At 32.8% G+C, this 15,096-nt stretch overlaps 1 protein-coding gene across 1 annotated transcript; it reads right to left on the bottom strand.

Annotated features, from left to right (window-relative positions):
• Positions 1 to 1,645: 1,645 nt before the first annotated feature.
• LOC112038029 (uncharacterized) lies at positions 1,646 to 4,276 on the bottom strand. Its single transcript, XM_065780130.1, has 5 exons — positions 3,952 to 4,276; positions 2,469 to 2,669; positions 2,206 to 2,296; positions 1,737 to 1,986; positions 1,646 to 1,654 (listed from the first exon to the last, which is right to left on the bottom strand). The coding sequence occupies exons 1-5, from the start codon at positions 4,259 to 4,261 to the stop codon at positions 1,646 to 1,648; spliced, it is 861 nt and encodes a 286-aa protein (XP_065636202.1). The 5' UTR covers positions 4,262 to 4,276.
• Positions 4,277 to 15,096: the final 10,820 nt, after the last annotated feature.

Genomic DNA, 15,096 nt, shown 5'->3' with positions numbered 1-15,096 from the left:
AAAGTATGTAGGATATCATATAGTTCTATCCCAACTCAATTGATTAACAAAAGAGTAAATAATGAAATTATATAATATATATTTTAAATATATATTAAATATACGTGGGTGGAGTCGAGTTACGCGAATTTGTAAATCTATTGACCCGCACCAACTCGACCCATCGTAAAAAAATCTTTTGACAATCCAACTCAACCCACCAACTCCTAAAAACTGGGTTGGATTAGATCAATTTTGGTGGATTGGCAGGTTGACTACACACCCCTAATGCCATGTATGGGTATCAAAATTTTCATATTTATTGCTTGTATATTAAAACATAATATTTTAGTATTAATTAATTCTGACTTACCATTTCATAGTTACTTCTAATGGTATAAAATAATTCATCATAAAGTTGTATATCATATCAAAGGAAATAAATTTCAGAATGAATCATTAGTTTAGCTTAATAGACCAAATTTCAAATATCAAATAAAAAAAAATTATGATGAATTAAATAAATAACTCAAATTGCTCCAATTTCTCTTGACAATGATATCAAATAAAATAATCATATTCAAATTCCATATTCTAAGAAGGAAAAAAAAAAAAAAAAAAGAGCCAAGAAAAAAGATTAACGTTTTGTTCACATACATGCCAAAATTTAATGGAACATATTGGAATAAACCAGAATTTAGGATGAGACGAAGCAAATTGGTGATTTATACCAATTAATTGATTTGTTAGAACGAAATTAATAATATTGATGTGAATTAGACTATTAGGGCTTGATTACACTACTGAATACCCGACCATTTGAGTTGATTGTGACATAAAATTTTTTATTATCCATTTCACAACTAGCTAAAGTTGTAAATTGAAATTTTAGTATCATGTTTACCACGCCCTTAATTGAAAATATTTTATTTTGGTGTGTAGTTAGGTGTCCCTAACATTATTCAATCATGTTAATTGGTGTGAAAAAATTATGTGTCACTGATAATTCTTATTGTTTTGTGGGCTGGATTAAAAAAAAAATGTAGTCTTTTTTGCTCATGTGGACTAGAAGAATATTATGCAGAGTGTAAAACTTGGCCCCACGCGCAAGTTCTATTTTCGTATGAGGCTTGCAAGGCAGTCATTGGATTAAACTTTTAAAGGCTTGTGACCTATTGTTGGCTTTATGGTTTAAGCTTAATTTAAATTTGAGCTAGGACTTGGCCTACGAGGGAAGCAAATTCAAGAATTGTGAAAACTGGGCCTAGGAGGTGCATCTTTGCCTTGTTTCATAGTTTTATTTTTTATTTTTAGCCCAAAATGATAGATTGTATTTATAATTAATCAGAGTTTACTATGGGAAGGAGAAAAGCAGGTATCTCCTCAAGCCAAACCGAGCATTTCTTTTTCTCCTTAGCATACCAAGCTAATTCTTGAGTCACCTTATCACGATATCCAATAATGGAAGTATAAAAAATGCATCTGTTGGAATATTCAAAATGATATCTCCAGAGGGCAATTTCTTAGACGAATTTGATTTGTTAGAATTAAATATCATCAATCATATATTCTTGAGAGAGAGAGAGAGAGAGAGAGAGAGAGTCATTGGCACAGTATGTGTATTTTAAGGGAACATGCAGCTAATTTATATTTTGGTTGTTATCTTTCACATTTGCTGCAAAAAGTTAAAATCAACACAAAAAAGTTCTCTTCACCACAACCTTAAAAAAAAAAAAAAAAAAAAAAAAAAAAAAAACAAAAAAGAANATGAGTGTTTCGATCTCGGCTCCTTTTTCTGTCACAGAATTATCAGACTCAGAAACATTGGTGTTTACACCCTGATCTAGCTCAGAAGCAGTAGATGAAGTTGTTGATTCTGAAGCAATCTTTACTTCATTTGTGAGTCGCTGCACCCGAGACTTGCAAACTGACACAGCCTTCTGGCAATAAGGAGTGGCCTCCTCAGGTTTGGAACCAATCTCCAGACACAAACATATCCGGAAATTTCTGAAGTTCTACAGTTAAGGTTGGCACTCAATGGGAACAAAAGAAATAATTTCTGATATACATAACAATTAATGAACTCATAAACCTTACTGCTTATTAAATCAAAAGCTCACAAAATACATTCATTTATTGGAAACTTCTCTCTACATAAATAAGGTCTGAGCAGTTACTGAAGATGGACATCTCAATACGTAGGTATATTCTACTTGAAAAGGATACAGTTCAGCTATCTGTCTACTGTCTGGTTCAACCAGCCGTTCTAAGATAGATAGTGCTTTCTGGTAGTCACTGAGTGAAGTTTCAATGTCCTCTACATGGAGCATAACCAAGACATAATTCATGTTTAAGATAGATAAGAGGCTTTCATAGAAATCCACCACAAAGATTATTATGGAATCAAAAAGGGAGAATAAAAAAAAGGATAATGATCTCCATAAACAATAAAAAGAAATCCACCCAAAAAAAAAAAGAAAAAGATATACCTCTTTCCAGAGCAACTTCTGCCAGTGCTGATAATATGTCCACTTTTTCTATTGTGTCATCTGCCTGTTTTTCAACAATTGCTCTAGCAATATCTAGCATTTTCCATGCCAAATCAAGGTCAGACTCATCCTCATCAGCTTCAGCCAGATCCTCAACTTCACTATCCCCATCATCATCTTCTTGGTCTTTTCCACTGGAAACTGAACCAGAACAAAGAAAGAACAAGAGATGTAAGAAACTAACATGAGGACACAATCTCAAATTATGATGACAACAATACAAGAGTATCTTAATCTTGTAGACACTAACTGAAAATGGTAAAAGGGACAAACTTCGAAGATGAATGTCCTCAACTTAATATATTAATATTCAATAATTAAGCTCAGTGTCTTATCCCTGCAACACTGGGGAGGCCAATATTTCATTCTCAACCACAATCAAAGTGCATTTAGATCCATATCCATTAAGAGCCAATTAAATCCCACCTAGTCACTTCTCTTTAGGTAATTTTTCATTTAAGAACCATGCCTGTGGGTAAATAGGAATGTGAATGTGTTTGTGACACAAAGATTCCAGTGGTATTCAATATGTAATTTACACAGCCTGTTGTCCTATAAGGTTAAAGGTGCACTATTTAAATTGGCTAACCTAAACCAGAATCTGGGAAAATAAACAGCATTGAGGATGTTAAACCATCAGAGATTGTGCATTCTCATGTGCATATATACATTACATTTGAGGCATCACCATTATCTCAATAGCTTACATATGAGTCTGTCTATTTGCACATCAGTGCCTAACTCACATATAGAACACATTCTAGCTATGCATAGATAAATTTTGTTGTACAAGGATCAATTAGAAGGGCATGAAACACACATAAACGTAAGTTAGACAAGGAAATTGTGAAGTGCACCTGAAGTTAGAATGTTAGATTATTGTACTCAACAAATTAGACAAAAACATAGTGTTCACAATACAAAAAAGAAAGAACTGATGGCAAATGAAGATTCTCCAACAGAGATAAATTTCATGTTTGTAACATGCCAAACATAACATATACATGAATTTAACTTACTCAAGTTTGTGGGTGTATGTTCAAGAACCATTACAATTATTATGTTGATAACTTCACAAAATGGTTCATATTGAAAGACATTTCTCTTTATATACGTAGTTCAAAAGATGGGATTGGGATCTTTGCAAGCAGCTATACTAGTAACAGACAGAAACGGGCACAAAGTCTTGTGTATGCCAACAATTGACCGAAACACTTTTTGATTGGTAACAGTTATCTGAAACTCATTGGCCATATCATGCATTGGATATCAATTCACACAAATGAATTTGCTGCCAAAAAAAATGTAATTTTATGCACAGAAGCATTTGCATTGCTTCATTTATGAGCAAAAACAAAAGAAAATTGATAAACAGGTACTAGTTTAAACAAATTATCAATAAATGTAATGAGCAAGATACTACCATCATCTACTGCTCCTTCCTGATTAGTTGTACTAGCACTCTGTTCAGCATTACTTGCAACAGAAGCTGTTGATGATTCCCCCTTTAAAGTATTCTTAACAGAGCCATCTTTAGTAGAGTTTTGTTGAGAATCACCCTCCTTTTTGGGTACAGCACCCAATGGGTCAGCCTCATCTTGAGCCTTGTACAGCAAAGTACATCCATATTTGTAGTACGCACGGACACATTCAGGAGCAAGTTCACCATAATGGGCAACCCTAATTTCATAAAATAAGATCAAATACAACTCTACCCATAAATCATCTGGCATAGATGCAGGGGTGGCATTACACTTAATTCAGGGGGTTCAAATGAACCCCGACTTAAAAAAAATATATATATATATATATAAAACATTTTTTTATTAGTGTAATTTACTCTTAAAAATATTTTTGTACACCCTGACTTAAAATTTACACATTACGCTTACAGATCAGCTCATCTCAAAATCAAATAACAACACAATTCACAAATCACTCCCTCTCTCGAATCTCATCTCATCTCATCTCTCTTCTCTATCTGACTATCTTGGTATTTCCGACTCTAACAGCAAAATGTGAGTGTTTGTGAGTCTCTCTCTCTTTAATTATTATAAATTTATATTATATATGTTTGTGTGTGTGTTTGATTTTGATTGTGTGCATTATTATTATTATTATTATTATTATTTGTTATAATGTTATTTGTGTGAATGTGTGTATGTATAGTATACATATAATATAACTCTATATAATTTAATCATTAGGAAAACAGAGGGTTTGTTACATGGGTGCGTATTGATATCATGTTATAATAAATTTTCGTTATGAAGTTAGTGATTCAAGAAAAAAAAATAGTAAAAATAGGAATTGTTCAAGAATTTGATTGGTTAAATAGATATTTAGTGTATTATTTATGTATGGATGAGTGTGGTTGCGTGGGTCAATAATTAATACAGTACAAGTGAGTTGAGTTTTGTCATTCAATTTAAAATATTAAAAAAAAAACAATGGCAAATAGATAATAAGAATGGCATAAAAATAAAAAATGTTATACAAACTTAATAAAATAAAATAGTCACATCTACCCTCATTGAGATAATGACAACTAATCACTATCACGTAACAATTTCAAAATACGAAAACTACCAAACTAGTAGAAGGAAATTATAAAATTCCATGTATTTGAGTGTTCTTTTTTTTTTGGGGGGTTGATAACTCAGTAAATTGAAGTTCTATTTTTATTAAATTTCGTTTAATTGAAATTTCTTAATGACCCCCTGAAAAAAAAAAAAAAAAAAAAAATCCTAGCTTAGGTTTTTAATAAGATGAAAAAAATCCAGCAACTATCTTACAATTTTACATAAATCTTAGCCCTCAAAATATTCTTTTGGGGTCTACTTTACATAATGAAAAACCAAAATCTTTTGCAAAAATAAATATTAATAATTTAGAAGGAAAAAAAAAAACTCCCACAATCGGTGATAGATCTTTGCCAATTTAGATCAATTCAAATGGATTGGGCATATACATGATAAAAGCGCACATACATGATAAAAGCGTTACTGTTATTTTTTTATTAAAAAAAAAGTGATATTAAAGAATTAAGCCACAAACTTAAGAAGATTATCAAGTTTTACAATTAAAAACATTATAAAATAAGAAGTAATTTTTATTTTTGGTTGAGAAATTTACAAAACAAGAAGTAGATCCACCAATCTCACACCTCAATTTTCTTTTCTTTTTTATTTTAATGGATTGGTATGAATGAGATAAAATTTTAATCAACATAACGACCGCAACACAAACCATCAATGATAAAACACACCCCAGAAGAAGCCTATTAAGGAAACACAATGCGTAAGAAAGGGCAGGCTGAGAAGATCAGGAACAAGGCCCAATCTTGGGCCCATAGTACTACATCTACAACGATAGTATAATGGCCTCAAGAAAAACTAGTCTCTCTGTCAAAAAAAACACCTCACCAATCACCATGCTTCCTTATTGAACTAAGCCTTAGAAGGAAAAAGACTGTCAAAAAAAAAAAAAAAAAAAAACCTTAGAAGGAAAAAAAAAAAGCATGGAATTCCAAGTAATAGTAAGAAAGAGTACTATATGCATGATGAACACCATTTCCTGCAGATGTAGAAGTTTCAACAGAGGCTACAATAAAGTTGTAAGATTCAATGCCCATTTTGTTGTTGGTATAGTGCTGTCACCGCCGGTGACGTTGCTGCTAACCACCTCTTCTGAAATATCTTATCCACTCGCGGAGTTTAGGAATGAGTTTAAGAATGAGGATCAGGAGCTTCAGGATTTCCGTAACGTCTTTAACGCTCAAATGCAAGCTGTTGCAAAAAGAAATTGTATGAAGATTACAAGAAAAGAATAAGAAGTATTAAGAACTCTCTCTATATCTCCACACTCACACACACAAATAACTTTAGCTAGCAAGTGTTACCCGGCCATAGGAGGAGATAAAAAAGACGATTGCCTAGAATTGTCAAGGGTTGGAACTAAGAAGAATGTTGCATATATTGCGCAGCTGCCAATACTCAAAAGACGCATTTACTCGTCAAATGGCACTCAGTTTATATCTTGACTTTGGGCAGCAGCGCGAACTTCGGGCCGCTGCTGCCCGAAGTCATTTTTACAGTAGACCCCACCCTGACCAGGGAAGGATGTAAAATGACAAGGTTTTAAATAAGAAGGAAAGCTGCCAACATCAAATCTCAAATACATTGTTTTTGATTTTGAATAATGACTTGAGTTATTCAACATAACAACTACAATACAAACCATATATAATAATACACATAATACATGAAACTATCCGGAAACACATTGCATAACAAAAGGCCTGATTGAGAAAATCATGAACAAACCCCATTACTGGGCACATATTTATACAAGGGATGGTACGAAGGGTCCAAGAATGGGCATGGGCCTGAGACTTTAGTCGTAGACAACCTTACCCTCACATCTGTGAAACACTTCATGCTCAGAATATTGATGATGTCTCGGTCTTAGCCTCAGCTGGTTGATAGTTACCAATAAACTGTGTAAGGCTCCACATCATTTGGAGATTCAAGAGGAAGATTGTGCTAGCTGCTAGTTCTGTGTATTATGTCCCTGTGTTACGTTTACTGTTTGTGGTGTTTTGTGTCCCAGAGTGTGACAGTCTTATTATAAGGGTGAAGATGGAGAACAGCATGGCCTGAATATATCTCAAGTCTCCAATATATACATGTGTGTGTTTTAATTAGTTTTTTAAAAAATGATGCCCTTACTAAAACTTCACTACACAATGTCTTTGTGTGTGAAGTAATTTGTTATTTTTAAAAGAAATTATTGTGTATTCCAAAAGTATACTTCCCTCTTATAGAGAGTAGCTCCCACCGTACTTTTACATAACTATATATTTAATTGAATAAATTATTGTTAAAAAATTCTTATTATTTAAAATAAGAAAAAGAATATACTTGTAACCGGTAGACGTTAATTGCATGTGTCCTCAAGGTTTAAATCCAACTATATTATTCTCTTCAAAAAAAAAAAAAATCCAACTATATTATTACTATTATTGATATTATTTATTTATTTATTTTGTAGGATCTCATTTTATATTGTCTAAGGGGCATGTATGTGTATCAAAATTGTCATGATTATAGTTTGTATATTGAAACAGAACATTTTAGTATCAATTAATTTTTACTTGCCATTTCATAGTTATCTCTAATAACACAAAATAATTCATCAAAAATTTGTATATCATATCAAATTATCTATGCAAAATCAAATCATAAACATTTTTAATATTACCATATATAAAAAGGAAATTAATTTTAGAATGAATTAATAGTTTAGCCTAATACAGCAAATTTCAAATATCAAATCAAGAAAAATTTATGATGAATCAAATAAATAACTCAAATTGCTCCAATTTCTCTTGACAGTGATATCAAATAAAATATTCAAATTCAAATTCCATATTCTAAGAAGAAAATTAAAAAAAGAGCCAAGAAAAAAGCTTAATGATTTGGTCACATACAGCCAAAATTTAACGGAACAAATTAGAATAAACTAGAATTTAGGCCGAGATGAAACATATGGGTATTCGTACCGATATATTAATAAACCATAACAGAATTTTTTGGTTAGAACAGAATTGATAATATTGATGTGTATTAGACTATTAGTGTTTGATTACACTACTAAATGCTTGATCCATTTGAGTTGATTGTGATATATTTATCATTATCCTTTTCACAACTTACTAAAGTTGTAAATTGAAATTTGAGTAACATCATGTTTACCATGCCTTTGAAAATATTTTATTATACATAAATCACAACAAAATATGTTGTGGATTTGGGTGTGTGAATATGTCCCTAACACTATTCAATCATGTTAATCGGTAAGAAAATGTTTTTGTGTCATTGATAAATCTTATTGTTTTGTGGACTGGGTTAAAAAAAAAGTAGTCATTTTCAATTTTTTGTTTATGTGGGCCAATAGAATATTCTTTTGACTGTAACTTGCCTTCAAGCACAAGTTCTATTTTCGGCTAAGAATTGCAAGGAAGTCATTGAATTAAAGGCTTGTGACCTATCGTTGGCTTTATAGTTAGTTAAGCTTAAATAAAATTTGGGATAGGATTGGACCTATAAGGGAAGGTAATTCAGTAATTGTGGAAAATGGGCCTAGAAGGTGCATCTTTGCCTTGTTTCAAAGTTTTATTTTTATTTTTTAACTAGCCCAAAACGGCAAAACGATAGATTGTACTTATAATGAATCAGAGTTTACTATGGGAAGGAGAAAAGAAGGTATGTCCTTGAGACAAACCGAGGGTTAATTTCTTTGTCTTCTTAGCATACTGAGCTAATTCTTTAGTGACCTTATTACAATATCTAGGAATGGAAGAATAATAAGAAATGCATCTATTGGAATATTCAAAATGATATCTCTAGAGGGCAATTATCTTAAGATGACTATAAAACTAGTGAATGTTTCATATTAAGAGTTTGAATTTGGTAAGGATAGGGTGTGAAACTCATGTTTTACACCGTCTAATAAGAGATTGCCACATCAGTATTTTACTTAAAATTCAATACATCCTATCACACTTAATAACATTTCAATAAACTCCTAATTTGGTTGGATTATTTATGGGTATTAGAATTTATTGGGTGTGATTGTGCTTATTCTAAAATATGTAATAAGATGATGTGAAATGTTAGGATTAGAGGGATAAAATATGGGTTTTACACCACATCCTTACAGATTTTAATCTCTCATATTAATTTATTACATATCCATCTATTTTACAAAAGAATAAAAATAACTTGATTAAATTAGTACAAATTGCACTTTATGAATACATTAGAAACATATGGGAGAAATCGTAAATTTGTCTTCTATTTGTTAGGGAAGTAGGTGGAAAAAATTGAGCCCAGGAAGAAAATACTCTAACCCTCTTTCTTTCAGATATGAGTTTTGTTTGTTTGTTTAGACTCCTGAACACTCAGATTATTTAACCTAATTAATTAATCAAATTAACACTTAGGTTTATTATTCAGATTTAGGTTAAATACATGTAATCATATTACCTAGTGCAGAAAAGTAAATAAGACAACAATATGATTGCCCAAGAAAGCCAATGAAACCAACAGTTTCAAGGTAAAAAAACCTAGGAAACCTATCCTCAAGGCAAACAAATCCACTAATAGAGAATTGAAGTTTTTACAATCATATTTAACCCTAAATCTATTGCTATCTTTAGTAGTAACTTACTGATACGACCACGTGCAAGGTCCGAATCCACGGACTCCTTCTCTCTTAGATTTGTAGCACACAAGCACCCACGCTTGTGACTTTAAGATCCCACTCAAAGGTTTAGCAACATAAACTCTCCTTACAAAATTTTTTAAAGAGTTAACAAAATATAAAAATGACTATCAATAGTATTTAAACTAGTTGCTAACCCGTGCGATGCACGGGAAAACTATTGAAAATAAGATTTTAAAAAGAAAATTTTATTAATTTTAGTTTATATTGAATATTTATTTATGGTAGTTTAAAAATATCATTTCAAATCTTCATTTCATTTATAGTTTTCTCAAGGATTTTACTCTAATTCACTGTTGCTAAATACCCTTTCATTGTTGGCTGCTAGTCTTTTTATAGTGCCATCCTAGGGTTCGGGGTACCACTGATTCCCTCCATTTGCTCCCCTAGGTACCAAAGCCACGGTTGTGCCAACATCATTGGTGGCTGGTCATTTTCTCATTCCTCGTTATTTTCTTCTTTTGGGGTTTCTTCTTTAAAAGCCTCTAGCTGACTTTCCGTTCTGGGGGGTCTTAGAAGGCTAGTTTTTTGTTCTTTCCTTCTCCAAGGTTTCTAGGTTCCACCTTTTCAGACTTACCTTTTGGCTGCCTTCCCTTTTGTCATTTTTCCCAAGTGAGCTGATTCATTTTCTGCTAGGCTGAAAGATCGCAAGCCTCCTCCCTTTCTAGTTCTTCTTCTTGGGTTCCCTGAGGTACCAAGGCTCTTGTTCATGAGTTAATGGTTCCCAAGTCCTTTGACTTCTTTTCTGCATCTTTGGGTGGTTGATAGGGACATGTTTGTTCTTGTTCCTTGTGTATCTTGGCACCCCCCCTGAACTGTCTTAATCCACCCTGGCTTTGCTGCATGTCCCGAGGATTCTAGGCTCATTGGGAATTCTTAAGTATCTTGGCCCAATTCTTTCCTTGGGCTCCCCAGCAATTTTTGTCCTTGGTGGGCTGGGCTTTCTTCTTCCTTTTGTCTCATGAGATTTGAAACTTACCCATTTATAGATTTTGGTTCTTCCTTATGATCCTTAATGGGTTTGGGCTTCTCCCTCCTTTTCTTTATTGAAGGTCCAAATAATTTACTTTTTTTTTTTTTTTCTATAGTGCAATCCTTTGTCCTATTTTGGGCCTTGGTGCAACATTGTGATTTTTTAGACCTCAACAAACCCTAAACATTTTCACGAGCTTGGGATTGTTTAAAAATTCCGCAAAAAAATTATGCTTGCAATTTTTGATCGGTCGAGCCTAATTCTCGATTGATTGAGCTTGACAGAACTACACTTCCTTTTTCTGCAATTAGCTGGACTTGAACTTTGAAACAAACACTTTTAAGCATTGCCTAAAAACCTAGACTAGACATGTTTTGTTCTCGGTTTGCCAATACAATACAAATATGATTCTAAATATTTAAATCTAAATCTTTAGAACCTAACACAACATGCCAAACCTACCATGGTCAGGTCCACAATCTAGGACCTAAAAAGGGATCATTGGGACTTAATTTAGCTCTGGGCTTTCAGGCATAACAGAATTCAGGGAAAGTCACCTTGTGATTGTTATAACTTATAAAAACTAAAAAGGAGCTCTATTTCAAGAGTTTTATTCTTAGAATTTGTAATAGGTGACTTTGAATTGCAACTCGTGCACAAAATACTGTAGAAGACTTGGAATAACTTGACTAAAAGAGTGACTTCGAATGCAAGGTTGTGAAATTAGTTTGTAATGGTGACGAGCGTGAACCTGAGCTTTCTTTAGTCCAGTGTGCACAAGCCCTAGCCTAGCTGCCTTTTAGGCCGAATTCTAGCCCAAATTGGCTTAACAATATCACAAAATCTAGCAACTGCCTATTACAATCTTACATAAAATCTTCACCCACCCCTTAGAATATTCTTTTGGGCCTACCTTACAAAAAAAACATAATCTTTTGTACCCCCAAAAAAAAACCCCACAATTCATGATAAAAATTGGCCAATTTTGTTTTTCAATTTATATGAAATGGCTTAGTCGTACACATAATCAATGATAAAAAGACACCTTTATTAAGACTTAAGCCTCACACTCCAGAACATTACAAAGTTTTACAAGTCAACACATTACAAAACAAGAAGAAGAGCTGCCAATCTCACATCTCAAGCAAATATATATATATATATATATATATTCTTTTTGGGGATGAATGAGACTAAATTTTATTCAGCATAACAACACTACAATACAAACCATACAATACACACACAAGATGAAGCCATAGGAAAACACATGCAGTCTTTAGTTCATAGCTCCAATGGTCATCAATTTATTTCATTAAGAGAGTCCATTGCGCTAATCTGAAAATGGTGGAGAAAGGAGGTGAGCTAATAGCTAAATAAGACTACATCACATAATATTGTCAAGTGAAAATGCACATCATAATAGAGATAGTATTAAATTTTATAAATTTATCAATAGTATGAAAGTAATTCAGTAGAAACAGTAAAACCTGTTTTGGACGTGAGCAATTAACTGTACAGTGAAATAAACAAATGCTCTCTTAAAAGATTTACCCAATTTCAATAAGCCATAGTTCACTTATAAGAACATCACTTCATCATTGGGTAAACTACTTATTATAATAGATAGTAATACACTTAACAGTAAAGTTATTTTTCACATTCAATTTGTCAATAACAATAAATAAACAATAAGTAGTGTATGAAATATTAGCCATCAGACATCCTTAACAGTCGGCAGGTGAATTTGATGGAAAACAATAACCGCAAAGGGGTAAGATATAACAATAACTTAGAAGGGTAAATACTAACAATGGTTTTGAAGAGAAACAATAACAAAGCACCACACGTCCACACCACACCGCAATAAGCTATATTTTATCCAAAGACTAACTCTTAGAGCATCCACATCAGATGTGGCAAAAATTATGCCATTTTGCCACATTAAAACCCTACTTTATTATTTTACCACATTATTTTACAACATTCCATTTATCAGATGTTTTATACTACAATTCTATACATTAAAATAATATTTCCTACACATTAAAATAATATAAATAACATAATAAAATAATATATTTAACAAAATAAATAACTACCACAACACTGTTGCCGCTGCCGCCACCACCACCACCACCACTGTGGCAGCCACAATCCATCGGAACAAATCAGAACAACAACAACAACAAAAAACAAGAAACCCATCGGAACTCCCTAATCAACCAAATAGAACGACAACAAATTGGAACAAACAACAAATCGGAACAGCCACAATCCATCCACCATCCAAACTCCCTGATCAACCAAATAGAACAACAACAAACCCATCGGAACAAATCAGAACACCTACATCACCACACCCAAATCGGAACAAACACATACCCATACCCAAATTTTGGAACAAATCAAAACAAACACATACCCATACTAAAAATCTGAAGAACACCACCCTCAAACCTCAAACTCCGATCATTGTTGCAGTTGGAACACCAAGCATGGGCCAAAGAGCAACGCCTGACCCATGATTCGACCCATCGTCAAACGCCTGACCCATCGTTGCTGAAGCTGCTGTTGCTTCGCCGATCTCCGAAGATGCCCATGATTCGACCCGAAGGACCGGTGAGAGAGAACAGAGATGAGAGGGAATCGGTGAGAGAGAACAGAGGTGAGAGAGAAGAGAAAAGAAAAAACTGAAGAGAGAGGAGAGAGAAAAGAGAATAAAAAAATGTTTCCACTTATACCATTTCCGTCCGTACCGTGGCATATTTGTCACGGTACTGTTTATATGTGGCAAAATTTATGGCATTGGAACATCTGATAAATGGAGGTTTTGAGTGTTTGGTGTGCTAAATGTGCCAAATATTTGGCATTTGGCACATTTAGCACAACTGATAAAGATGCTCTAAGCCTTGTGTTGGCAAAGATTATAGTCTAGCCAATTATTAGAAAATGTTTTCTTTTTCTTTAACAATATCATAAAATATTCTTTATATATATATATATATATATATGATAAAATAGATAGCTATGTATAGAAAGAAATTTACATAAAAGGTTCACTATTTAGCAAAGCTTCTTTCCAATTATACATATATAATGTCAATCTCAAGTCATGCTAAAATCAAGTCAATATACCCAAATGCCAAATTTGTCAAAAACAAGGTAGCAACAACTTTTCAAATTTTTGTAAAATTTCTTTGAAATTGCCCAAAGTAGAAAATTCCTTAATATTTCATGATTTAAGCTCCCAAATTAATTGCCCAATTATCCAATTAAAATCGGGCATTTGTAACTTATAATCCCAAATTTTCTCATGATTTCAAGATATACCTTAAGTGATCTACAAGACTACAACAATAGCAGAATAATAAATCCATAAAAATTGTATTCAATGGTCAAAGATCAATTTTACCCTGAAACTTGGAGAGACTAGAACCTAGGGAGAAATTTCTTTGAATTCCAGTGAGATAATAAGAGGATGTTGATTTTAATGGGGTTGAGGAGTGGCTAGGTTTGACAGCTAGAAGGTTGCTAGACGGCTAAAAGATGAGGAAGATGAAACTTTTTTTTTTTTTTTTGAAACCTTTGGAGGAAGATGAAACTAAAAAGAAGGGAGCGTGCATATCTCAAATACATAACTTTTTGGGATGAGTAAGAATAAATTTTATTCTAACATAACAAGACAAACACAATACAATATACACACCAAAGGAAGCCATCAAAAAACACATAGCACAACAAAGGTCCGGTTGACAAGATCAGGAGTAAATCCCATTTTTGGCTCACAGTACTCAACTACCAGGACTAATGCGCTACTTTAGGTCCAGCGTGCACAAGCACTAAATTAGCTCCCCTTTTAGCCCCAACCATACCCCAAATTTAATTCAAGCTTTTAATAAGAAGATAAAATCCCGCAACTACCTTACAATTTTACATAAATCTTAACCCTCAAAAATATTCTTTTGGGGTCCATATTACAAAAACAAAAACCAAAACCAAAATCTTTTGCAAAATAAAAATTAATAATTACAAAAAAAAAAAAAAAAACCCACAATCCATGATAGAACTTCACCAATTTAGATCATTCAATCACTACTACCGCCATTTTTCTCCGTCACAACAACCACCATTTGTGGAAATTTTTAGTGCAAGCAAGTAGTATAAACCTTTTTCACCTAACTTGCACAAAACAACATAAAATAAATCATTTTTTCATTAAAAGTGGTTTTTGAAAGGAATATATAAATGAAGTCTTAAAAAGGTAAAAGCTCAAAAGTAACATATTTTCAAAACTATTTTATCATT

The sequence above is a fragment of the Quercus suber genome, unplaced genomic scaffold, assembly GCF_002906115.3.
Source record: "Quercus suber isolate HL8 unplaced genomic scaffold, Cork oak 2.0 scaffold_225, whole genome shotgun sequence".
In the NCBI taxonomy this organism is placed as follows: Eukaryota; Viridiplantae; Streptophyta; class Magnoliopsida; order Fagales; family Fagaceae; genus Quercus; species Quercus suber.
Note: the sequence above shows the minus strand (reverse complement) of the source record. Positions and strands in the feature narration are given on the sequence as shown.